This window comes from Bos indicus x Bos taurus, chromosome 16 (genome assembly GCF_003369695.1).
Source record: "Bos indicus x Bos taurus breed Angus x Brahman F1 hybrid chromosome 16, Bos_hybrid_MaternalHap_v2.0, whole genome shotgun sequence".
NCBI classification, from domain to species: domain Eukaryota; kingdom Metazoa; phylum Chordata; class Mammalia; order Artiodactyla; family Bovidae; genus Bos; species Bos indicus x Bos taurus.
The window spans coordinates 44,370,805-44,397,791 of record NC_040091.1 but is presented as its reverse complement, the minus strand read 5'-3'; the positions used below and the strand labels follow the sequence as shown (position 1 = coordinate 44,397,791).

The 26,987-nt window shown below is 51.4% G+C and overlaps 1 protein-coding gene across 1 annotated transcript; it reads left to right on the top strand.

The window, feature by feature from the left end:
• Positions 1-3,079: 3,079 nt before the first annotated feature.
• Positions 3,080-25,427, top strand: SLC45A1 (solute carrier family 45 member 1). Its single transcript, XM_027565000.1, has 9 exons — positions 3,080-3,212; positions 8,276-8,696; positions 9,393-9,485; positions 10,011-10,235; positions 14,622-15,364; positions 18,730-18,883; positions 20,598-20,774; positions 22,689-22,894; positions 25,034-25,427. The coding sequence occupies exons 1-9, from the start codon at positions 3,099-3,101 to the stop codon at positions 25,301-25,303; spliced, it is 2,403 nt and encodes an 800-aa protein (XP_027420801.1). The 5' UTR covers positions 3,080-3,098; the 3' UTR covers positions 25,304-25,427.
• The last annotated feature ends 1,560 nt before the right edge of the window (positions 25,428-26,987 follow it).

Here is a 26,987-nt window from a genome sequence, read left to right as displayed (position 1 = left end):
CTTGGAGGGTTAAGAAAGGAAGCTTCTAACCTTGTAAAGTTAAAAAAAAAAGTCAATGGAATTTTGAAGTCCTTTCTTTTTTGACAGTGCCCAGATTTCAATTCTTTTCTCTGGCTGCAGGACCTTCCTTTCAATATCAAAAACGAGATAGTAGCTTTTGTTTTCTTAGCATCCCCAACTGTCCCCAACTCCTTTCCCCTTCTCCAAGATGGTAAAAGCTAAAGAAGCAGCGGATGTCAGCTCCCCCCACCCCCGACACACATACACACACACACACACACACACACACACACACACAGAGTTCCTCCAGGTCCTGGGCAGGGGCCATGGGATCCCAGCCTCCCTTTAGTCACTGAGTCCTGGCCAATGGAGTGAATGGGATGGGGGCCTCTTGCAAGAGCCAGCATCTCTGAATGACCACGTGGAAGTCCCCTGTCCATAAGAAACACCGCCTTGGACTTCACCAGTTGCTCAGTCATGTCCAACTCTATGCGACTCCATGGACAGTCTCCTCTGTCCACGGGATTCTCCAGGCAAGAATACTGGAGTAGATTACCATTCTCTCCTCCAGGGGGATCCTCCCCACCTAGGAATCAAACCCTGGTCTCCTGCACTGCAGGCGAACTCTTTACCATCTGAGTCACCAGGGAAATCTTGGACTTCACAGGAGCCAAAAATAAGCATCCCAATAAGCTATTGGGCTGTTGAGGTTTATAAGTGACAGCTGTGAGCACTGAGCTAACAAAATAGCAGGTCATTTGTGTGTAAATGCAAAATAAAAAAACACATCAGTATTTTTTTCCAACTGTTACTCCTGTTTGGAGATATGATAAGATGGACTCTGTTCTCTCATTGCCCTTTTCCTGGCCAGGGACCAGTGAGTCTTCTTTGCTCTGTGCTACACCCTTCCCTGGTGATGTCACTGTCCATGGTTCAGCTTCCGTGTGCAAGTGATTCTCAAAAGACTGACTGATCCCCAGACCCACATCTCTAGTGGCCTCGGTGCCTCAAAGGCCCTGGAACTCTTCCTGCCTCAAAGGCGACCTGTGACTCGCCTGTGAGCAGCCTCCCCTCCTTCGCACAGGTGCTGGAGCTGGAAACTTCTTGACCCTCCTTCCCTCCTCCCCATACCCTGCCCGCCTCAACCTGCCACCGAGTCCTCTTGGTTTTACCTGCAAGTGCCTGGGCAGCCACCACCTCTGTCCCTCCACCGTCACCCTCAACCTCTCCCACCTGGACAGCTCTGTAAGCTCCTCCTTGGTGCCCCCACCTGGGCCCTGATGCAATCCACTTTCCACTCTGAGCTCAGGATCTTTGCCAAATGTGGACATGATTTATGTCACCCACTCTGATGCACATGCATGCAGGTTGAGTCGCTTCAGTCAAGTCTGACTCTTTGCGATCCCACAGACCATAGCCCACCAGGCTCCTCTGTCCATGGGACTCTCCAGGGAAGAAAACTGGAGTGGGTTGCCATGCCCTCCTCTGGTGGATTTTCCTGCCCCAGGGATCAAACCTGTGTCTCTTGCGTCTCCTGCATTGGCACACGGGTTCTTTACCACTAGTGCCGCCTGGGAAGCCTGCTGCATAGGACCTGAGCTTTTTCTTATTCTTGAAAAATGACAGCAGACCACAAGGTCCGTGGGCTGAACCCAAGCTGCCTCTCCTGCTCATTCCTACTCACTGCTGCATCCCAGGCTCGCCAGCTCACCCTGGGCCCTCCTGTCGCAAGAGCTCTGCACACACTGACCCCGCCACCCAGGGGTAACAGACCTGTCCAGTGTCACTCCCTCAAGGACAGCCAGCCCTCCCATCGAGGTCACGTCCCCCTCTTATAAGCTTCCCTAGAGCCACATGTCTGCCCCCAGTAGCTCTTTCTGTGTTGTGATTTCACCGCAGGCTGAATATGTATTCGCTTTGTCATTGATTCAGTCCAGTTCCTACCCCAGTGCCTTTGCATTTGCTCGCCTGGCATGGCCTTCCCCCAGACACCAGCACAGCTAACCCCTCACCTCATCAGAGTCTTCTTCAAATGTCACCATCTGAGTGGGGACTCCTCAACAACCCTATTTAAACCGCAGGACTTCCCTGGTGGTGCAGTGGATAGTACCACCCAGGGAACATGGGTTTGATCCCTAGTCTGGGAAGATTCCACATGCCAAGGATCAACGAAGCCCCTGCATGGCAACTAATGAGCCCAGGCACTAGAGCCCATGAATCACAGATACTGAAGCCCATGAGCCTAGAGCCTGTGCTCTGCAACAAAAGAAGTCACCACAATAAGAAGCCTGTGCAGCACAACCAAGAGTAGCCTCCACTCCCTGCAACTAGAGAAAGCCCACGTGCAGCAGGGAAGACCCAGTGCAGCCAAAATAAATAAATAAACCGCAGTGCCCCACCACCACAGCCCACTGCCACTCTCCCTAAGCCCCTTCTCCGGGGATGACTATCTTCTGCCCTTTGTCTTGTTTGATATATCTCTCACGACAGTGTCATGCTACAGGGTCAGGAAATTTGGCCGGTTTGTTCACTGTCTTATCTGCAGTCCCTGGGGTAGAGCCGGCACAGAGTAGCACCTGAGACGTGTTAAAGGAATAAGTGAATGCAGTATAATACTTCTGGGCAGGACCAACTTATCCCATGTGTACAGTGGGCAGGGTCCAGAGCGCACAGGGCTTCGAGGGCTCCTCAAAAATGGGTTCATCTCTTTTAAAATCAGAAGGAGAGGGGGAGGGGAAAGAATTCTTAGGGCAGGGGAAATGTTTTAATATGTAGTATTAATATACTCATCTTTAAACCAACACTGCCGTAAAATAAGATTTTAATATTTTTCTTCATGGAGGAAGACACCTACCAAGGCTAGAATGCTTCAGCTCAGAAGTCATAGCAAACCTGTTTCTGGCGCCTTCATTGCAGACCCTGCCGGCCTTTAAACTTGGGAGGATGCGCAGCTGGCTGAGCTGAGGGGCCCTGCGCGAGGTCCAGCGCCTCCGCGGCGGCCGGCTGGCCGGGCGGTGCCGCTTTAAGGATGCTCTGCGGGTACCGGCCTCGGGCGGCGAGGATGCAGCCGTGACGTCACGGCCCCGCCCCGCGGGGTGATGCTGCAGGAGCAGCGGCGGGCCGGGGGCGGCCGGGCCGGGACCCAAGCTCAGCGCGTGGCAGGCAGGAGCCCGTCCTCCTCGGAAAGGGATGCCTCCTGGCTGGAACCACAGGTACCTCCATTTCCTCCTGTGCCCTCCGCACAGTTTCCCCGCTCTGTGCTGGGAGCGCCGCGGCTTAGGCCCCAGGGTAATCAGTGTGCCAGGATTGGGGCTGGAGGTTGGCACGGAGACCTTTGTTCCTCTTGTCTAATTAAATGAACTGTCAGTGGAGCCCCTCACCCCCACCTCCATCTCGCCCCCTGAGTGCAGAGCTCTCCTGCCCTGAGAAGGGTGGGTAGCAGTTGGGTGAGATTTATTTCACAGTTGCAAGGAAAGAGATCAAACACTGGGATTTGCCCCCAGGCTTACGCGGCGCTTATTGGTGCCTGAGGCCTGTTCCCAGGTCACCTGGGCAGGTGTCATCAGCTTCTGGTCCACCTCCCACCAGTGACTGAAAGCTCTGAATGGCTGGGGCCCTGGTGTAACCTTTCTCAGCACCCCAGGGTTAAGTTTATGATGAACACCAAGGATTTCTGCTTTCTTGTCAAGGGCAACATGCTGAGGTTGAAATGAGAGGGTGATGGCAATCTGTTCATCCTGCCCTCGACAAGAAATAACTTCATAAATTATTGCTGGGGTTTCCATAATGTTTGTGTTTTCTCAGCTTTTGTAGGGAAATAGGACCCGGTGCTGATTAAACTCAAGTTCAGTGTGTGCCTCACCAGGGCTTTGGGGACCAATGGGCTGCCAGATTGCCACCGATCAAAAATGAGAAGTGGGCTAGGATTCAGTAACCAGCTCACTAAATACATCCCCTGAAGTCCACCTTTCTCAGATGGTGGCTGAGACAGTAAAGAGTCTGCCTGCAATGTGGGAGAACCAGGTTCAATCCCTGAGTCAGGAGGATCCCCTGGAGAAGGAAATGGCAATCCACTACAGTATCCTTGCCTGGAAAATCCCATGGATGGAGGAGCCTGGCGGGCTACAGTCCATAGGATCGCAAAGAATCAGACACGACTGAGCGACTTCACTGAAGTCCACAAAGTCCTTCACCGATCTGGGAAGACTTCCTTGAAATATTAACTTGGAAAAATAGTAGAAGGAGTGGGGTAATTTTAAGCATTCAAATTACCTGGACATTGTTTATCTTTGTTAATCAGTTGCTACCTAATCAACTTGACAGATTTATTCTTTGAAACATCCTCTGTATTCTAGAAGGACAGTGGACCCAGCATACAACCTGTGGGGGTCCAAGAATATGTGCAGATCTGGGGGGGTCTGAGTAATGGTAATATAGTATGATCAAGATGTCTGATGAATATTTGTTAGTGTATTAAAATTCCATTTTCTAGTTTACATTTTACTTTCATTTTTTAATAACATTAAAAAATGAAATTTTTTTAAATGAGTTTTCAACAGTCCTTAGAATAAGCTTGGGCTTCCCTGGTGGCTCAGAGGGTAAAGCATCTGCCTACAATGCTAGAGACCTGGGTTCAATCCCTGGGTCAGGAAGATGCCCTGGAGAAGGAAATGGCAAGCTTCTCCAGTACTCTTGCCTGGAAAATCTCACGGATGGAGAAGCCTGGGAGGCTACAGTCTGTGGGGTTGCAAAGAGTCGGACACGACTGAGCCACTTCACTTTACTTTAGAATAAGCTTTCACAGGCAACTTTTAATATATGTATTTTAAAATAAAAGTGGTAAACCTGAAACTTGAAAATGAATCCATAATGAAGACTTTTTTCAAGTTCAGGTTTAATTCTGACTTAGATGAGGGAGGAGGAGAGTAGGGTGGGGGAGGGGGGTCTCCCTTTTGCGAGGACAGACTGCAGGCTGTGTTTTAAAGCTGGAGGTGGTGGGCAGGTGACGGTGAAACTGTCACATCACACGTAGAGACATGGGGTATTTAGGTAGCCCATTTTAAGCAGGTGTGCTCAGTCATGTCCAACTGTTTGTGACTCCATGGACTGTAACCCATCAGGCTCCTCTGTCCATTTTAAGAGGGTCACAAAGTTTCCCCTTTTCAAAAAAATACTTCTACCCTATGCATGTAAGGCTAAAATTCTTCCAAACTGGGCTCATGGTCTTTCATTCTAAAATGAAAGGATTTCTAATATATTTTCACTGAAGTTCACTTTATGGGAGTAAAATACCAACAGGAAAGAGAGGTGTCATGTGCCTGCAGGGGCAGGAGGAGAGGCAGAGGAGTTAGCCAGCAAGGCAGGTGTGAGGCTGTGACCAGACAGCCGGAGTCAGGTTAAGTCTTTAACACACCTGGGCTAAGGTCTTCCTCTGACTTCTAAGGAGACAGTCTTCAGTGTTCCAGTAGGTCCTCTGCCACCCTCTCCTTCCTCCCACACTGCACTTGTCCGTAAGTCTGTTCTCTGTCTCCAGTGCTGCCCTGCAAACAGGCTCATCAGTACCATATTTCTGTCATCTTAATGAATGAAGCTCCAGGGATAGCTAACAACCACCTGGTTTTTTTTAAGGCAAGACCAACCAATTTTTCTGGAGTATTTACTATTTACAAGGGCCTGAGTGAGACCTGTAAGGAACATAAACAAGATGCTTGGTTTAAATTTTTTTTTTTAAATCTTGACTTAATCTTCCTAAATGGATTATGTTTTTAATGAAGTATTACTTGTCTACATAGTTCTTAGGTACCTCTGCTCTTACTGTAGAAAAGAGCGTGGGATTTTTTTTAAGGTCATGAGATAAGCCTTTTCTAGAAATGAGAGCAGACTGGTTATGTCATTCCCTGTCACCTTGGTGTGAAATCCACCTCCTACCAGATCTTCCCGATTAGCTAATCCCTTCTTGATGGGTTTCACCACTGTGCAGCTGGTGCACAGAGCTCCATTTCATGGATGAAACCCACTGCTTAGAATGTGTTTCCTCCACTCTTTTACCTAACTTGAGGGCAAGAACTATGTCTTTCTTTTATCTTTATAAATTCACTGTCTTGATATTCAGTACTCAGCCAAATGGTAAAATAGGAAGGTAGGTGGGCAAGTAGATCAAAGGATGGATTGGATGGATGATTGGATTGTTGGATAGATGAATGGATGAAAGAGAGGATGGATAAATGGATGGATGGATGGATGGATGGATGAATGGAAGGGAGGATGAATGAATGGATGGATGGAAGAGAGGATGGATAAATGGATGGATGGATGGATGGATGGAAGGAAGAAAGGGAGGATGAATGAATGGATGGATGGAAGAGAGGATGGATAAGTGGATGGATGGATGGAAGGAAGGAAGAAAAGGAGGATGAATGAATGGATGGATGGAAGAGAGGATGGATAAGTGGATGGATGGATTGGTGGATGGATAGTTTGTTGGATTAATATGATGTTCTGAATCCTGCTGGGACATCTATAGAACAAAACATTTCTATCATGGTATCTTCTGAAGAGAAGGAAGACAATCCCCGAGTGGGCAGGATAGCTTGGGAGGAGTTTGGGGTGCAAATCTGACATGACAAGAGATTTCAGAGTGATTCATAAAGAAGTTATTGACTAGCAAGAGTTTGACAGAGGGCATACAGTAAGTGAAAGTCAGAAATAAGGGCCTCATTTCTAAAGCTTAAAAACTATTTTGAAAGAAAGCCTCTACTGTTTATTTTGGTAAATAACAAGAGTTCTTGTTAGAAAACCTATCAATGTTGGGAATGACATCTCAGGTTTGGGGCCTACTTCTCAGGAAGGATTCCAAGGAAAACTTAAGGGCACTTCCCTGGTGGTTCAGTGGTTAAGGTTCTATCCTTCCACTGCAGGGGCACGGGTTCAGTCCCTGGTCAGGGAACTAAGATCCCACATGCCTTGAGGCCAAAAAGTTGTTTTGTGTGTGTGTGTGTGTTTGTGGGTTTTTTTTTTTTAATGAAACAGGCATTGCTTTTTTGTGAGGCAGATGGAGTGGGCTACGTCAGAGAGGTCAACCCCAATCCAGGATGTCCCCCTCTTGTGTTTTTATCTGTCTCTTTCCCTCTGATCTTAGCAGCTTTCCTCTCCCTGTTCTTAGTAAAATTGACGTTGGCTAAAACACACAGGTCAACCAGCTAGAATCTATTCCTGTAATATTTACAATCTAGATTAATTTCTAAGCAGTGGAAACTGTTGGATGCCCAGGGGTGCAGATTGCAAACCCCAGGGGGTGGGGGTGGGGGACAGAGTGGGTGGGAAAGTCTGTAAGGTCCGCAAGCCTGCTAATTCTCTGCTGAGGCTGAGGGCGTTACACAATTCCTCAAAAAAAATAGCTTAAGGATGGAGGAAAATCTATTTCTCACCCTCCCAAATTCTTGTTGCTCATTTTCTTTTTTTGTAAACTGTATCTCTATTCAGTGTGTTGTCTGTGACATGCAGGATTCAGGAAGTTCTGTTTATTTCTTTAAAGACAACATTTTCAAACACTGCAAAAGTCTCAGTTCTCCTGGCTCAACTGAAAATTCATTTGTCCAGTTGGTGTAAAAGAAAAAGACTTGAGTTAAACTCATACAGCTCCTCTTAGGTTCAGATCCTTGGTTTAGGATAGTTTAGAACCATAAACCCGGGTGTTAGGGAGGGTACCCACTGTGGCCCTCCATCCTGAGATGGAGGGGCTGTCCCCTCACCATGTACTACCACTCAGGGTGCCCATGGGTCCTTCTCCCTGCCTCCCCCCGCAGGGTGCCTGGTCACCCTTCTCTGCTCCCCTGGGGCCTGCAGGGGAGGGCAAAATTAGCCACAGGTCCTAGAAGAGCCCCATGTCCTTTGGGGCCTGAGAACAGCCACAGGCTGTTGGTGGCCCCCATTCCTCCTGGTTCTTTGCCGGACCCTCCTGGTGGAGCCTGTTTGGGGAACTGTCCCTTTGAGTTGTAGCTTGGGGACAAGCTAAAGGACCTGAAGGACCAACTCTTGTCCCCTTGGGAAGGTAGGCTGCCCTGATGTGAAAGCCAAGTCCAGGAGCGCCGTCCACACTGAAGGCTCCACTCTGGGGGCTCAGTGTTGTCTCTCAGGGGCCCCCGTGTGAATGCCGTTCCCATGTGGACAGAGTAGCAGGGCCCCGGGGGATGAAGGCAGAGCCACCCGGATAAACTCGCTCTGATAGTAGAGGCCCTGCAGGTGACGGCTGCCCCCGACTGGGCTTTCCCCACAGGAGCACCCACCAGCCCCCACTACGATGATCCCCCCGGCCAGCAGCGCCCCTCCGGGAGAGGCCCTCTTCCCCGCCTTGGCCCCCCAGGACTTCTGGAGGCCCCCGGTCACCGGCTACTCAGGGTCCGTGACCCAGCACATCAGCCACCGGGCCAACAATTTCAAACGACACCCCAAGAGGAGGAAATGCATCCGGCCCTCACCACCCCCGCCCCCCAACACCCCCTGCCCAATCGAGCTGGTGGACTTCGGGGACCTGCACCCCCAGAGGTCCTTCCGGGAGCTGCTGTTCAACGGCTCCGTCCTCTTCGGCATTGAGTTCAGCTACGCCATGGAGACGGCCTACGTGACCCCCGTGTTGCTGCAGATGGGCCTGCCCGACCAGCTCTACAGCCTCGTGTGGTTCATCAGCCCCATCCTTGGTGAGTCCTGCACAGACTGCCGGCCTCCGAAGCCTCCCTAGAAGCTTCCAGAAACCTCACTGGGGGACAAGAGAGGAGCCAAAGTTGAGCCCACTCAGTTGTGTGGGGCTCTAGGTAAAGAATCCGCCTGCCAATGCAGGAGACGCAGGTTCCATCCCTGGGTCGGGAAGATCCCCTGGAGAAGGGAATGACACCCCACTCCAGTATTCTTGCCTGGAGAATCCCATGGACGGAGGAGCCTGGTGGGCTACAGTCCATAGGATTTCAGAGTCAAACACAACTGAGCGACTGAGCATGCACACACACTAGAAAACCCAGGTATGGCTGGTCAGACCCCATCTTTTAAGCAATTTTATCTGAATCAGATAGAGGATGTGGTACCATGTAGGCTCCAGGCTGTCACTGGAGGGCCCAAGCAATACAGCGGGGGGTAGTTTGGATCTAGGAGACCCTGCACTTTCTCGGATTCCCAAGGAGGTCATGGCAACTCCATGCCTCATGGGGGCTTGAGTAGAAAATTTAAGGAGAAGCTTAGTGATTCCAAGAGTCTATCTTTTGTTTTCTCACTTAGGGTTTTGTTGCTGGCTCAGAGTTTCATCATCTGATTCTTTAGATGCCCTGGAGATGGGTGAATGCAAATGTTTCAGGACTCTGGGGAGGGACCCCAGCATTGACCGCTGACCTTCTCTGTTTCAGGATTCCTACTGCAGCCTCTGTTGGGTGCTTGGAGTGACCGATGTACCTCAAGGTTTGGAAGGAGACGCCCCTTCATTCTTGTCCTGGCTATAGGTCTGTTGTTTTGGCATGGAAATAAAATGGAAAGAAAGAAAGAATTTTTTTAAAAAAAGGCCCCAACTGCTTTTTCTTGGGAAAATCTGAAAGAGTATTGACCAAAATCAATAATCCAGCTCACATCACTGGTGTGGGAGCTGGGAGCACCCTTTAACCTGGCCCTGGTTAACTGTGGAAGTCTCTCTGAACATGTTTCTAAAAAAAGTTAATAGAGGAGTTCCCTGGTGGCTAGTGGTTAGGGTTCCAGGCTTTCACCGCTGTGGCCAGGGTTCAATCCCTGAGCGGGGAACTGGGATCCCAAAAGCCACGCAGCTCAGCAAAAAAAAAAAAAAAAGAGAGAGTTAATAAAGTCTTCTCTATCGTTTCAGCTATGCTTGATGGAATAAAAACCCTGATCTAAGCGCTCTGTTTGAGGTTTGATTAAGAAGGAATTCTTGGGGCCCTCAAGATTCTAGCCTTAAGTGGTGGCTGCCGGGGCCAGCAAGTCTGCATTCCCCGGGTGACTCTGTTCTCCATCCCCAGGGGCGCTTCTGGGCCTCTCGCTGTTGCTCAACGGCAGGGACATTGGGACGGCGCTGGCCGACACGGCCAGCGACCATAAGTGGGGCATCCTTCTCACCGTGTGCGGCGTGGTGCTGATGGACTTCAGCGCGGACTCAGCCGACAACCCTAGCCATGCGTACATGATGGACGTGTGCAGCCCAGCCGACCAGGACCGGGGCCTGAACATCCACGCCCTCCTGGCAGGTAAGGGGGGAGCAGGGAAGTGATTGAAAGTGCCTCTCTCAAACCACAGGTATCAATAATACACACATCGGATGTATATATCATATCTATATTTCATTGTACAGTTGATTTACAATGTCGTGTTGTTTTCAGGGGTGCAGCAAAGTGACTCAGTTATATATACTATGGATATAGATAAAATATGCATTCCTTTGCAGATTCTTTTCCCTTATAGTTATTACGATATGCGTGTAGTTCCCTGTGCTATACAGTGGGTCCTTAGCGTCATCTGTTTAATGTATAGGAGTGAGTACATGTTAACCCCAAATGCTGATCTCTCCCTCCCCCGTCTCCTCCCTGCTTAGGTAGCCACACATTTCTTCTCTATGTCTGTAGGTCTGTTTCTGTTTTGTGAATAAGTTCATTTGTTATCATTTTTTTTAGACTCCACATATAAGTGAGATCATATGATATTTGTTTTTCTCTTAGTATGGTCGTCTCCAGGTCCATTCATGTTGCTGTGCGTGGCATCATTTCGTTATTTTTAATGGACGATATTGTTGATATATATGCATACAAGTATGTATGTAGGTGTGTATGAATATGTGTGTATATAGCTGTGTGTAGATATTATTATATAGCGTTGGTTCTTGTTGTTCGTGTAGTTACGTCCTACAAAAGTGCCATAAGTCCTGAATTAGCCAACCCCAAATCCCCATGGAGACATACAGGGTTAGTTTCCTGCAAACCTCCAATCACATCATTTTGGTCAATGGATCAATACATAACCTTGTTTTATGTGTTTCTGTCTAAAGACACCTTATTTTGTATATATCACTGATGCATTAACCTTGAACTCACATCCCTGGTCAGGGAACTAAGATGCTGAAAGCCTTGTGGCACAGCCAAAAAAATAAAATAGTGATGGAAAAGATTTCTAAAAATCAAGGGCAAGTTGTCACACGTGGGGAGCCTGTATGAAGAGACTGGGTGGCCCAGCAGTTAGAAAGTCTGAGCTCTGGGGGCTGAAATCCTGAATCAGGTTTGTGTTTTTCCTCCTGTTCATGGTGGGACTTTGGGTAACTGCTTGACCTCTGCAAGCCTCAGTTGCTTTTTCTAGAAAATGCAGTTGTTTATCACTCTCTCTTTACACTACTGTATGCGTGTGGGCCCAGGGAGCTTCTGCATGGATCCAGGCAGGCAGAGTTTGGAAGGTCAGAAGAAGGAATTCATTTTTTACCTTACATACATACATATATATATATATATATATATATATATGTGCGTGTGTGTGTGTGTGTGTATAAACCTTTTTACCCCAACTTATGATGGCTTGACTTACGACTTTTTGCCTTTGACAAAAGTGTCTAGATTTTGCTCTCTTCCCAGGCTACTTATAAGCAGTCCAGTCCTCTCTCATAGGGATTTCCAGGTTCTGCCTGCTAATGCAGGAGACATAAGAGGTGAGTGTTCGATCCCTGGGTCGGGAAGATCCCCTGGAGAAGGGCATGGCAGCCCACTCCAGTATTCTTGCCTGGAGAATCCCCATGGACAGAGGAGCCTGGCAGGAAAGAGTCTACACAACTGAAGCGACTTAGCATGCACTCACGCCTCTCCCATGATGCTGGGCAGCGGCAGCCACCACTAAGGTTCGACATCCCTACACTTACAACTGATCTGTTTTTTGCTTTCAGGACAGTCTTCAATCAGTTATGTAAGATAGTCAGCACTTTATTATAAAATAAGCTTTGTGTTAGATGCCCAACTGCAGGTTAATGGAAACCATCTGAGCATGTTTACAGTGGGTGGGGCTAAGTGATGGTATTTAGTAGGTTAGGTGTATTCAGTGCGTTTTTTTCTCCTTTTTAAAAAATCTTAAGTATAGTTGATTTGCAATGTTGTGTTACTTTCAGATGTACAACTAAGAGGCTGAGATACATACATATAGGCTTCCCAGGTGGCTCAGCAGTAAAGAACCCCCTGCCAAGCAGAAGACTTGGGTTTGATCCCTGGGTCAGGAAGATCCCCTGGAGAAGGGAATGGCAACTCACTCCAATATTCATTCCTGGAGAATTCCAGGAAAATGGACAGGGGAGCCTGGCAGGCTACCATCCACGGAGTCGCAAAAGAAACGGACTCGACTTAGTGACTATATATATTGGAGTATAGTTCCCCGTGCTGCACAGTAGATCCTTGCTGGTTGTCTATTTGATATATGAGTATGTATTAAGTGCATTTTTTTTCAGCCCATGATATTTTCAACTTATGATGGACTTATCAGGATTTAATCCTGTTGTAAGCACAGGAAGATCTCTACATGTCTGATTTTTTTTCTTTCCTTTTTAAAAGTTATGTTGGAATACAAGTAACATAAAATCTACCATTTTAGTCATTTTTAAGTGTGTAGTTCTGTGATACTCTCACACTGTTGGGTCATCATCACCACCATCCATCCCCATAACGTTCTCATCTTGTAAAACCAACTCATGACCATTAAGTAATAATTCTCCAATCTCCCCTCTCCCCAGCCGCTGGCAACCACCATTCTACTTTCTCTATGAATTTGACTACTTGAAGTAACTCCTGTGAGTGGAATCAAATTTGTCTTGGTGATGGTCTTATTTCACGGAGTGTAGTGTCCTTAAGGTTCACCCGTGTTGTGCTGTATGTTAGAATTCCCTACTTTTTAAGACAAGAACAGTGTTTCGTTGCATTCATAGACCACACTTTGCTTACCCATTCATCCTCTGATGGACTCTGGTTACTTCCACAAGTTAGCTGTTGTGAATAATGCTGCTATGAACATGAATGTATAAATATCTCTTCAAGATCCTGCTTTTAGTTCTTTTGGGGCCTAGACACAGACATGGAATTGCTGGGTCAGACAATAGTTCTATGTTTAATTTTTTGAGGAATTTCATACTATTTTCCACAAGAGCTGCACCATTTTACATCTCCACCAACACTGCACAAGGGTTCTAATTTCTCCACTTTCTTGCCAACTTATTGTTTTCTGGGTTTTAAAAAGTTGTTTTAATAGTGGCCATCCTGATGGATGTGAAGTAATATCTCATTGTGGCTCTGAGTTGCATTTCCCTAATGATCGGTCATATTAAGCATCTTTTCATGTGCTTATTGGCCATTCACAGATCATGTCTATGAATGTCTATTCAAGTCCTTTGCCCACTGTTTGAATCGGGCTGTTTGTTTCTTTGCTGTTGAGTTGGTGTGTGGTTCCTTAGCTGTGCAGATGTGTCCCTTTGATTATTTTTTAAAAAATTAAGTTCTCACAAATCTGACCTTGATTAAGGGTCACAAATCTGCAACTATGTCTTCAGAAGGGGTGAGAGGAAGCTAGTTAGGACCATAAATGTGGGAAGTTAAGAATAATAAAGGGAGAATGAAATTGGGTCATTTGTAGAGAGGTGGATAAACCTCAGTCAGTTCAGTTGCTCAGGATTTTTGCGACCCCATAGACTGCAGCATGCCAGGCTTCCCTGTCCATCACCAACTCCCGGAGCTTGTTCAAACTCACGTCTGAGATTCTGTCTAGAAGGCAGACCCCTGATGTGGCTGGGTCTCCCCACTCAGAGGGTAGCCCAGGACACATGATGGTCAGATGCAGGCTCCTGTGTATCGCCAGGAGTAAACCAGTAGCCTGGTCAAAATACAGCTGGACTCAAAGTCAAAGGGCACATCTTTGGAAACCCAGAGGTGGGCTGGGGCAAACAGCACTTTCTGAAGGTGAGAATATTCATTGCTGCTGGCTGGGGGCAATGTGACTTCAACCACATTTTTACGTTGTGTTGCGTGAAACATTGACCATTTGCTGGGTCCCCACGGCCGTGGAATCGGTGAGGGAGATCAGAGGAAAGGACTAGATCCCTGCAGCCTTGCTGTTCCCCAAAGGCTCCAGGGCCTGGACCGCTGGCCACCGGAGGAGACCCATTAGGGGTGACTCTTAATGGTGGGCATGCCTGAGGATGATGTCATCAGATAAGCAAGACCAGGGTGGCCCCTGGAATACCCGTGTGCACACGTGCCGTGGTCTGTGCTGGGACCAGGTCTCCAAGTTTACATGGTCCTGGAGCTGGGGGAGGAGTGGAACCTCAGGGGGAGAGGTGACCCGGAGTCAACACTCACTTCTGATCTTCCTAAAATGCTGTGTGCAGAGGGGAACAGACGAGGGCAGGTGGTCATCATGCCCCGGCAGATGACCCTTGAGTGCAGGCAACCAGGACCGCCCCCCAGCCATTTTCTTCTTCTTTTCTTTGCAGTGTAGATGGGACAGATAATCCATCCAGGTCCTTGGAGTGGATTTTTCAAGTTGAGTAAGGAAGGGAGCACCTTCTTGGAGGCTTTCTTCCCTAACCCATGAGGAAACTTGACCGTTGATTTTCTCCCCAGGTCTCGGAGGAGGGTTTGGATACGTGGTCGGGGGGATCCACTGGGATAAAACCAGCTTCGGAAGAGCCCTGGGTGGGCAGCTGCGGGTCATCTACATCTTCACAGCTGTCATCCTGAGCATTACCACTGTCCTGACCCTGGTCAGCATCCCCGAGAGACCCCTGCGGCCCCCAGGCGAGAAGAAGCCAGCCATGAAGAGCCCCAGTCTCCCACTGCCTCCATCCCCGCCTGTCCTGTGTGAGGAGGGTGCCGGCCAGACCGTCCCCTGCCCACCCCCAGGCCCCAGCCTTTATGCCAGCTTCTCCAGCCCCATCTCCCCGCTCAGCCCCCTCACGCCCAAGTACGGCAGCTTCATCAGCAGAGACAGCTCCCTGACGGGCATCAACGAGTTTGCCTCGTCCTTTGCCACGTCCAACATCGACAGTGTCCTCATCGACTGCTTCACGGGCGGCCATGACAGCTACCTGGCCATCCCCGGCAGCCTCCCAAGGCAGGCCATCAGCGTTAGCTTCCCCCGGGCCCCTGACGGCTTCTACCGCCAGGACCGCGGCCTTGGGGACCGGCGGGACGTCACCCTGGCTGCCGGCCCCGACGGGGACGTGCTGAGGGTGGGCTCCCTGGACACCTCCAAGCCACGGTCGGCCGGGATCCTGAAGAGACCCCAGACCTTGGCCATCCCGGATGCGGCCGGAGGAAGCGGCCCAGACACCAGCCGGAGAAGGAACGTGACCTTCAGTCAACAGGTAAAAGCAAACGTCGGGGCTGGGGCGTGATGGGGGGAGGAGCCAGGGGTCAGAGGACGCCATGCACATGGCCCCCCTCTTCAGTTAGATAGATGACCTGGAAGGAAATTCGCGGCCCATCCGGGTGAACCAATCAGGAAAGACTTGGGTCTAATGGATGGGCCTCAAGGACACACCCAGCCCCAGTAACCTCATGCTCTTCATTCAGTCGGTGCGGAGATTTTGGGGCCCATGTGAGCCCAGGCACACTCAGGGTCTCTGCAGCACTCTAAGAAACTGGCCACAGCAAAGGGGCAGCTCTTTCAAACACCCTTATGTTTGCCCAGAGGTGGTTCTGTGAGTTCAGCATCATATGTGCTGCCGTCATTTCTAGTCTTTTCCCCACCACATCCAGCTCACTTTGGCCATGTGCACCCATGGCAATGTGCCCAGGCTTCCTACAGGACGGAAACAAAAGGCAAACCCTGGTGGCTGTTTCTGGGGTCTCCCTGGGTGGGCAACCTTAACCGGCCAGCCGGGAGGATGTCAACCCTCTGGATCCCAAAGGGTGCCGGAATGTTCCGGAAAAGTGGAGAAACTTCTGGAAGGCTGTCTGTGTTGTATGAGGGATTTGGCTGCAAGGCCACCAGCCAATATGTGGGATTTTAGCCATTTTCAGAGTCCATGACCATGAAGAAGATTACAGCCTTGCCACAGCAAAGGGGCTTCTGTAACTCAATGAAGCTATGAGTCATACCATGCAGGGCCACCCCAGACAGGTTACAGTGAAGAGTTCTGACAAAACATGGTCCGCTGGAGGAAGGAATGACAAACCACTCCAGTATTCTTGCTGTGAGAACCCCATAAGCAGTATGAAAAGACAAAAAGATGCAATACCGGAAGATGAGCCCCTAAGGTGGGAAGGTGCCCAGTATGCTATTGGGGAAGAACAGAGGGCAGATGCGAATAGCTCCAGAAAGAATGAAGCGGCTGGGCCAAAGAGGAAAGGACATCAGTTGTGGCTGTGTCTGGTGGTGAAAGTAAAGTCTGATGCTGTAAAGAATAATGCATTAAAGAGAATTATTCTTAGGACTTCCCTGGTGGTCCAGTGGTTAAGACTTCGCCTTTCAATGAAGGTGTTGTGGGTTTGAATCCCTGATGGGTGAGCTAGGATCCCACATGCCTTAGGGGATGTGGGATCCTAAAATTAAAACAGAAGCAATATTGTAACAAATTAAATCAAGACTTAAAAAGAGAGAGTTATTCTCTCCTTTTAAAGTAAATATGAGGGCCCTGTGGGCCACCCCCCTGCCCTTAGGGAACCCAGGGGATGGAGTTTCCTGAGCAGAAATTAACCTGCACAGGCCCCCAGGAGGGCAGTTCTGAAGCAAGTGACCTGCACACATCCCTTGAACACAATTGCCCATGTGACTGGAAGTGCCAGCCTCATCTCAGTCAGGCATGCCCCCTGACCCTGTGCTTGAGAAGACACCTGATCTTGTAGGAGGCCCACCAGAGATGCTGGGAGTTAGCCTCTCACATTACCTATGCTGTTAAATTCTGAAGTTCGACGCACCTCCTTTGCATAACCGAGAGTCAATCCTTGGGCCTTCTTTATTGTATCTTAAACTTAATGCCATCCCACCTCAAGGAAGCGCTCTGCGCAGGTGGGTGCCCGTCCTGCTGAGAAGTGTCCGGGCCCCGGTGGGTGGTGTCTGCCAGCTCTGATCCAGAAAGGGCTTGAAGCACTGAAAGTCACTGGAAGAAACCCATCATTGGCAGAGGGAAGCGATTTCTCTAAGTGCTCAGGTCAGGGGCATGTCATGCTCACTCTTGGTGACCTGAGAGCAGTTCATCAGGCCCTTTGGCAGTACCGGGCCATTCTATCCAGTTGCCCCAAACCCCACCTGGCTTCTGGATACATTTCTTAAGTTCTAGTGGAAAGTCTCTTTTTCGTCCTTTTAAAACATTCCATCTTCAAATCGGTTCTGGCAGGAAAGTAAAAATCATGAGCTTAGTGTGAACACATCTGGGCTCAGTGGGGACGGGGTGTCAGGTGAAGTCTTGCTCCAGCAGTTATGGGTGACAAGCTCTGTTGGCGCAGCGGCTGCCCTCAGAACTGTCATTGTGGGCTGTTTCCTTCCTTTTCATTCTTCCACCTGGAGCATCCAGGTGCACTCCCCACCCCCCAGCACAAGCTCCTGCGTGGACCCACAGTAAGGTACCTTTTCTTCGCTCGAGATGTGTACCTCCCAGAGCCAATAGCTCACCTGGCTGGTGTCTTCACCTCCAGCCACAAGGGGGGGCTTGTCCTTCTGCGAAGAGGCTGCAAATGGAGCCGTGAGTGTATTTGTCCCTGGAGCATTGCCCTGAACCCACTTGTCCCTGTTTCAATGCTGGTGATGTGGGGCTGTCTGGGTACCCAGCTCCCAACCTGGGCTCCCTGGGCCCCCCTAAGCCCCCATGTAGACAGGCATCCACCCGTCATGTTGAAATCAGTCTTTTACATCCTCTCTTTTGGAAGAGTTGGAACTTCATAATGTCTGAATTTAAGCCAATCCGTATTTCTTTTCTTTCGAATGTATTTCACGTTGGGCAAGCTTACCCTCTGTGGTCGAACGCAGGCACAGCGAAAGGAGATTTCATGCTCAGCTGCCCCTACTCTGAAGAGACTAACGTTATTTGTCTCTTAAAATGTCATAAAGTCATATGATATAAGGTCATTTCTCTCATTCGGACCACGGGCCTCAGCAGGGTGGCCAGCGAACAGTGGGATGGTGTTTGGTGCCCAGTTCACACTGTCCAGGAAGACAAACCCTCACAGCCTCTGGGTCTGTGTTCCTAATTCACTTTCTCATTGAAGCAAAATGTGGTGCTAGTGATAAAGAACCTGCCCACCAATGCAGGAATGTAAGGGGCTCGGGTTCGAGCCCTGGGTTGGGAAGATCCCCTGGAGGAGGGCATGGCAATCCACTCCAGTATTCTTGCCTGGAGAATCCCATGGATAGAGGAGCCTGGCGGGCTACAGTCCATGGGGTCACAAGGAGTTGGCCACGACTGAAGCGACTAAACACACACGCATGGAACTCCAATACTTTGGCCACCTGATGCGAAGAGCTGACACATTAGAAAAGACTCTGATGCTGGGAAAGATCAAGGGCAAGAGGAGAAGGAGTCAACAGAGGATGAAATGGTTGGATGGCATCACCGACTCAACAGATATGAGTTTAAGCAAGCTCTGGGAGATGGTGAAAGACAGGGAAGCCTGGTGAGCTACTGTCCGTGGGGTCACAAAGAGTTGGACATGACTGAGCGGCTTAACATGCACACATGGGGTGGCTGAGGTGTAGTGCCCTGATGAGGGATTTGGGGGGCTTCTCTTACAGGTGGCAAATATTTTACTGAATGGTGTGAAATACGAGAGTGAGCTGACGGGCTCCAGCGAGCCATCGGGGCAGCCGCTGTCCATGAGGCACCTCTGCTTCACCATCTGCAACATGCCCAGGGCGCTGCGCCACCTCTGTGTCAACCACTTCCTGGGTGAGCTCGTGGCAAAGCTTCCTGCCTGTCGTGCCCCCCTTGGGTGGCCCTGCAGTGGGGCACAGGTCCTGACCCAGGGCTAGGAATGCCTGGAGGCCTCTCCAACCCACTGGGCTTCCCCAAACACCACCAGGGGCAGGATGAGGTAGGGATGGAGCAGGGAGGTGCCTACTCCAGGCATTCCCAGATTAACCAGGTCCTCTGGGTCTCCACGGAGCCCAGATCCTCAGGACCAAAAGCTCCTCAGGCAACTCACAGTTAAGTGGGCTATCACTTTCCCACTGGAGGAATTTGTGTCTTAAGCCAGTCTGGAACCCTGACACTTAGAGCCGAGATGTAGACACACCCAGACACACACATGTCTGGGGCTGGTCTCAAGTTCACAGGCTCAGCTTTTAGATGAATACCAAGAAGCCCCAGCTAGCATGCCATTCCCTCCAGGGTCTCTTCACTGTTGGGCTGTTGACCCTCTGATCTTAACCTAAGCTCTCAAAAAATTGTGGGATGTAAAGCAGAATGACTTTCTAGAAGGCAATTTGGCAACAGACAAGAATCTTAAAAAATGCCCATAGTCTTTATCCCGGGATCCTATTTGGTATTTGTTGCAAGGATGTAGTCAGAGGTTTGATCATGAATCAAACCTGTACGAGGCATTGATCACAGCATGATTTACAACAACCAAAGACGGAGATGGGAAAAAGGGTAAACACCTAGCAATGGGGGAAGGGGGAGTATATCAGGGAGAGTCCACATTGTGAAATACTTTGCTGCCATTAAGATGGGGCTCTTTAAAAGTATTTAATGGCATAGGACACGTGCATGATAATTATTGGGGTTCCAGAGGCCCAGTAAACACCACCTCCTTCCCCTATGAGAGAGAAATGGACATGGAAACCAGAGGAAGCACCCCTATGGTTTTTTCGGTAACAGAGCAAGTTAGGTTTCCATCAACACTTGCCCTTCCTAAGGTACTTCTCCCAGGTAAGCAGGCAACCCCCTGCCCCGCCTGTGACTGGATCCCTGCTGGCATTTTCTTTCTTCCCAGCAGAGGAGGGAGTGGAAAACCAGAGAAGGTGGGGGTTAACTTTCCTCCTAGTGATAGGATTCAGAGAAAGAACAGAATGCAAAACCTTCTCGTGACAGGGCATGTGTTATAAGGATATATGTTTACTTTAAAAAGACAAGTAGGGGAACTTTCCTGGGTGGTCCAGTGGTTAAGACTCCACACTCCCAATGCAGGGGGCCTCAGTTCAAACCCTGGTCAAGGAACTAACCAAATAATTTTTTAAAAAGGAAGGGTAGGAAACCTACAGAATTTTAACAGAGGTATCTCTGGGTGATAAAGGTAATTCCTTCATATTTTAAAAAATATTTTTTATATTTATTTTTACGCAATTAAAAAATTTCATTAAAATATTTTAAATAATTTTTAATGTTTATTTACTTCTTTGACTGCACAGGACCTATACTTGTGGCACACAGGATCTTTTTTAGCTGTGGCATGTGGGACCTAGTTCCCTGACCAGGGATGGAACCCGGGCCCCCTGCATTGGGAGCTCAGAGTCTTAGCCACTGGACCAGCAGGGAGGTCCCTCCTTCTTTAAGCTTTGAACCGACAAAACTCACGTGCTGCACTGATGGTGGCTCAGAACCACCTGCTGGGGGGGCAGCGAGCCAGCGCCTGCCCCGCGGTCACCACCTGTGTCCCCCCCAGGGTGGCTCTCCTTCGAGGGGATGCTGCTCTTCTACACGGACTTCATGGGCGAAGTGGTGTTTCAAGGGGACCCCAAGGCCCCGCACACATCAGAAGCGTATCAGAAGTACAACAGCGGCGTCACGGTGGGCTGCTGGGGGATGTGCATTTATGCCTTCAGCGCTGCCTTCTACTCAGGTACCCGTGGGGCAGGGGTGGGGGTCGGGGGCAGGCTCGGCCGGAGTGGGGGAGGCTGGGGGGTGGGCAGGCTCGGCCGGAGTGGGGGAGGCTGGGGGGGGGGCAGGCTCAGCTGGAGAGATGCTTGGGGCAGGTTGTGGGGGCAGGCTCATGGGGGAAGCAGGCTCGGCTGGGTGTTAGGGGCAGACTGGGGGGGCAGGTTCGGCTGTGGGGGCAGGCTGGGGGGTGTTGAGGGCAGGCTAGGGGGGCAGGCTCGGCTGGGGGGGCAGGCTGGGAGGTGTTGGGGGCAGGCTAGGGGAGCAGGCTCGGTTGGGGGGTCGGGCTGGGAGGTGTTGGGGGCAGGCTAGGGGGGCAGGCTTGGCTGGTGGGGCAGGCTGGCGGGTGTAGGAGGCAGGCTAGGGGGGCAGGCTCGGCTAGAGGGGCAGGCTGGTGGGTGTTGGGGGGCAGGCTAGGTGGGCAGGCTTGGCAGGGGTGGTGGTCTTCCAGGAGGGTGACGAGAGGACAGGCAGTGAAGGAAGCTTGTATCTTCACAGCTGCAGGCACAGCAGCCCAGTTTGTGGGCAGACAGCGCTGTCTTTTCCTCCGTTTTCAGTGGCCCATCGTGGGGGTCAGTCAGGGGCAGGGCCATGTGGGGAGGGTGTGTGTCCAGACCTGAGGGGGCAACTGGCCAGAGCGTTCAGGCCCGCAGGCAAGGGCCAAGTGGGGCCCAGGGAGAAACCATGAGGTCACCTGAGGTGGGTGTGCCACCCACCGGACCCCTCAAGTCTTTGCCATGTCCGTTCATGTGGTAGCTGGTCCAGAAGGGATGGAGGTGCAGGGGAGACCAGAGAGGTGGGTGGAGTGACATGGAGGTGGGCAGTGGGGACAGGGAGTCCGCGATGACCCTGAGGTTTGACCCTGGGTGACCCACGGCCCTAGGACGCTGTGCTGGATTCCTGAGGGTGCCAGGGCCATCCCAGTGGGGGCATGGCAGGGCAGTTTGAGGGGGAGTGCAGCCCCCAAACTTCATCTCAGGGGTTTGCCCATGTTTTCAGCAAAAGGCCAGAGAAACCAGCCTTCCGGCTTTTCAGGCTCCAATGGGGCCCCTCGGGGCCATCCTTGAGGTGGACGAGGCGTGATGACCACATGGGTCTAAATTCTGGCTAAACTTCTCTGATATTCACAGGGATTTGAATTTTGTATAATTTTTACATGTCACAAATTATTGATCTTCTTCGGGTTTGTTTTAAACATTTGAAGATATATAAACCGTCTTAGCTCCGGGCGGTACAGAAATAGGCTGCAGGCTGGACTCCGCCTGAGAACTGTAAACCATGGGCCCTGTAAGGAGTTCCAGCCCCACCATTGGGACCGTGACCTTTGGGGGTCGAGAGACCATATTAAGAAAGAATTTCTTGGCTCTCAGTGGCAGACCCCGGGGGCTTGGGTGTTTGGTGGCACCTGGACGTGGGGAAGTGGCCCTAAGGCATTGCAAGGGGTGTCCTGTGGAGTCTCAGCTCCCAGGCCTCTCAGGGTCCTTCAAGGCTGGCCCACTGGGGTGGGGCTGTCAGGGTCGTCACATTAGGAAAGAGGCAGAGGCAGTAGGATTTGTGCAGGAATTCAGGGCTCAGCTCTGAACCCTAAACTCTGGAGCCTCTGGCCTTTCTACCCAAAGACCCTTCACTTGCTGCAGCACCTGGGGGCCTGGCCTGGGCCGATGTGAACGGGCTCCCCCGGGTCCTGCCACCCATCTGGACACCCCATCAGTGGTCCCTTAACCCCACCCCCCCGGTCCCTGAGTGGGTCTTCTGGTAGAGGGTGAGCTGCCTGCTGGCCTGGGGGTGGCCGGGGTTCAGGTGGGGTGGTGCTCACCTGCCAGCCTGGGGGTGCCCGGGGCCCCGGCTGGGTTGTGCTCACCTTGCTCTCCCCTGACAGCTATCCTGGAGAAGCTGGAGGAGCACCTCAGTGTCCGGACGCTGTATTTTATCGCATACCTGGCCTTCGGCCTGGGGACCGGGCTCGCTACACTCTCCAGGAACCTCTATGTGGTTCTGTCCCTCTGTGTCACCTACGGGGTCTTGTTTTCCACTCTGTGCACCCTGCCCTACTCGCTGCTGTGCGATTACTACCAGAGCAAGCAGGTGAGTGCCCTGGCTTTCCTGGCTTCCGCCCCGCGTCCAGGTGAGTCTCCACCTGAGCAGGGTCCCAGGGCCGCATTCAAAGGGGAAGATTATCAGGATGCATCAGCAGAGCATAAACCCCAGAGGGAAGCTGCCCACACAGGGACTCAGGAGGTGGCGAGGGAGGGGCAAGGAGAGGCCCACCCCCTGGGGTTCCCCTCTGCCAGGCTTCAGGGCCATCTGGGAGCACTGGGCCTTGAGCACCGGACACTTTGTGAACGAGGTCAATAATATGTGAACACAGTTTTTTTTTTAAAAATGAGAATCAATGCCAGAAGTCCACACTGAGCGAGAGACAGGAACTGAAAGAGGATAAGTGACAGGACCAAGCCACGCCCTAGTGGTGTCAGAGGCCAAAGGAAAAACCAGGAAAAAGATCCCGTCATTATGTAAAAGTTGATATTTTGTTCAGGGTGGATTTTCCTTTACCAGCTTTAGTGAGGAAGAATTCAGCACAAAACCATACCATTTGCCCATTTCCAGTATACAATTCAGTGGTTTTTAGCATACTCATGCCATCAATTCTAGAACATTTTTGTCACACACAGCCTGCCCTTCCCTGATAGCTCAGTTGGTAAAGAATCCACCTGCAATGCAGGAGACCCTGGCTCTCCTGGGTTGGGAAGATCTGCTGGAGAAGGGATAGGCTACCCACTCCAGGATTCTTGGGCTTCCCTTGTGGCTCAGCTGGTAAAGAATCTGCCTGCAATGTAGGAGACCTGGGTTCGAACCCTGGGTTGGGAAGATCCCCTGGAGAAGGGAACCCACTCCAGTATTCTGGCCTAGAGAATTCCATGGACTGTATAGTCCATGGAGTCACAAAGAGTCAGACATGACTGAGCGACTTTCACTTTCTTTCACCCCCATCCCCCTGACCCCCACCTCTGGCCAAAAGAAGCCTCCAAGTATCACCCCTCCAGGCCTCCCTCCCCCAACCCCCTATAGTCACTGATCTGCTTTCTGTCTTTGTGGATTGGCCTGTTCTGGACATGTCACGTCCATGGAATCACACATGTGGCCTTTTGTGTCTGGCTTCTCCCAGCCTCATGTTTTTGAGGTTCATCCACGCTATGCAGAGTGAATCCCTGCCTCATTCCTTCTTGTGATCAAGCAATATTCCCATCAGAGATCTTTGGCTGTGACTTTGAGATTTTAAAACTCTGCACTGAAGACCACTGTGATACTGGCCATTCCTGCAGTCCCTCTAACCCTGGACCTCAGCACGTCCCCCAGGCCTGGGCCCCAGGGCTGGCTCTCCCCCAGGGCAGCACAGGGACCTTGGCCTGTGACCCGTGCACGTGGCCTGAGTGTCACTGTCCTGCTTGTCAGCTCCCGAGAACCCCTTCACCAGATACACGGTTCTTGGTAGAGGGAGGCTCTGCCCCATGGGAGGGCACGTGGGGCCTCGGGCCGCTTTTGATGGGTCAGGGTGGAGCTGGCTGGATGGCCCCACTGGTCGAGATGATGTCCCCAGGACACACATGATGCCAATTCATAGACCCCCTTGCTGGGCCATGGGGACAGAGCCTTGGGTGGGGCTGGGAGGGGTAGGCAGCATCCCAGAGGTGACCACATCTGGTCGTGGGACCAGGCCAGGCTGGCTCCCAGGTGGCACCCAGCAATGGTCTGCGTGATGTGGGTGGCCCGAGCTGGGGGTAGGGTCACTCCTGCCACCACTTGGTGGCTCTGCTCAGAGTCCCTGTGTCCTCCATCCCCCAGTGTGGTGCTGGGTGAGGCCGCAGGGAGCCTGAAGTCCAAGGTGGAGGCCACGGGCCAGAGGAGCAGGAGCTGTAGACCCTGAGGGGGTCTCTGAGTGTGCCAGGCATTGTAGCAACAAAGGTTCAGAAAGGGGATGAGCTAGGGTAGAGGGGGCGTGGCCTGGTCGGCCTTGAGAGGAGAGAGACAGGGAAGAGCCTGTGTGCCCGGCTGTACCTGCTGGTTGTGGATTCCTCTTCTTGTTGTCATCTCTGTTCACAAATATTAAAGTCTTGGCCAGACTCCCTCTGCACCGGGGGCCTGGAAACAGGAAGCTGTCGGGCATGGGGTGCCAGGTCACGGGCCTCAGGGGGCCTGGTCTGGATGACATGCATCTCTGGTCAGTTCGCAGGGTCCAGCGCGGACGGCACCCGGCGGGGAATGGGCGTCGACATCTCCCTGCTAAGCTGCCAGTACTTCCTGGCCCAGATCCTGGTGTCTCTGGTGCTGGGTCCCCTGACCTCGGCTGTGGGCAGCGCCAACGGGGTGATGTACTTCTCCAGCCTCATGTCCTTCCTGGGCTGCCTGTACTCCTCGCTGTTTGTCGTCTATGAAATCCCTCCCAGTGATGCCTCCACCACTGAGGAGCACCGGCCCCTCCTGCTGAATGTCTGAGCTTGTGCCCCAGTCTGGAGCAGGCAGGCTGCGGAAACCCAAGGGGCCCTGGTGGATGGAGGGGGGACAGGTCTCCTGTTGGGATGTAAATATGTGATAAGACAATAAATGGCCACAGCAGAGACTATGGTTTCTAGTGTGGCTCTTCTGAGGGGCAATAGGTCACCTGGGCACTGGGCCACTCGTCATAGGGACTTAGCAGGGGACTGTAAGAGTCATTTATGTATACATGTATAACCAGAGGCAACCCTGAACCCCCCTCTCACTCCTACCCCCTGCCCCAAAGACTTTGGGGCAACATCTGGAGATATTTGGGGTTGTCACAACTTGGGGGGTGCTGATGCCCTGGAATGCTAGAAACACCCTAAGGTGCACAGGACAACTGCCCACAATAAAAAAGGATCTGGGCCCAAGTGTCTACAGGGTGGGGCGGAGAGAGCCTCGCCTAACTGTGCATTGCTTCCCAGAACAGAATTAGAGTAGAGGATGCTTTGGGGTCAGACGATCTCATATCTATTCATTCTCTAACTTATTCATTCATCCATCCATCCACTCATCCTTCCATCCAGCCATCCATCCATCCACCTACTCATCCATCCATCTATCCATCATCCATCCACTCATCCATCCCTTCACTCATCTATCTATCCATCCATCATCCATCTATCCACCCATCCATTCACTCATCCATCCATCCACACATGCACCCTATAGACACCCACTGAGTGTCCTGGGAGTGGGCAGTGGTAGGTCCTGGAGGTCTGCTGTGAGGTCCCTGCTGCCATGGAGCTGATGTGAGGAGGAGAGACAGATAATACCCTGTCTAGGCCTGAGGATGACTCTAAGTGCTGGGAGAACATGAGCAGAGTAGGAGGAGGGGGTGACAGAGTCGGGAGCGAGCTATGCTGGAGAGAATGGGGTTGGTGTGCTCGATAAGGTGGGAACCTCTAGGAGCTGATGCCCTCACTGAACACCCATCCTGCCCTCAGACTTGCCTCACCCACCAGTGCCCACCAGTGCCTGCTCATGGACCTGGATGGACCAACTTCTTGCAGGTGTCGAGGTCCTTCGCCGTGGGGCTTCTCACCATCCTTCCATCAGTGGACACCACTAACTGGCTGGGCCCCTTCCTAGTGCACCCGGGCAGACGCTTCTCCCTGTGCTGTGCACACCAAGTGGGGAGGAACGTGGCCGGTCACCGTTATACCTGCTGCACTGGGGCCAGGCTACTTGTACCCTCAGTGCATGGTGTGGGGGACATACTCATCTGTGCCATAAGTTCCAAACAAGCAGCAGGGGTCCTGACCCCTTGACAGCCTCTGAGGAGAGTCTGGTCTATGGGCAGCTGTGCCCATCATCTTGCTCTGACCAGTTAGGGCCAGTTGGGTGTGGGGTGCGGGGCTGGTGGACCCAGAGGAATAGCGCCTGGGCTTTGGAGGCACTGCCACCTGGTGGCAGCACCAGGTATGGCACCAAGGACCGAGTTTCATATCTACTTGGGAGTTAGGACCTGCAGCAGAGGCTGTGCAATGAACAAGGGGAGCGGAGGGGACCTGGGAGTGACAAGCAGTGGTCGGGTGCCCAGAAGAAACCAGCCTGGTAAACAGTCTGCCAGCCTCAGGGATCGCCCCTGGGCCAAAAGGGGCTGCTAAGAAGTGCCTCAAAGTGCTGTTTTTAATCTCAT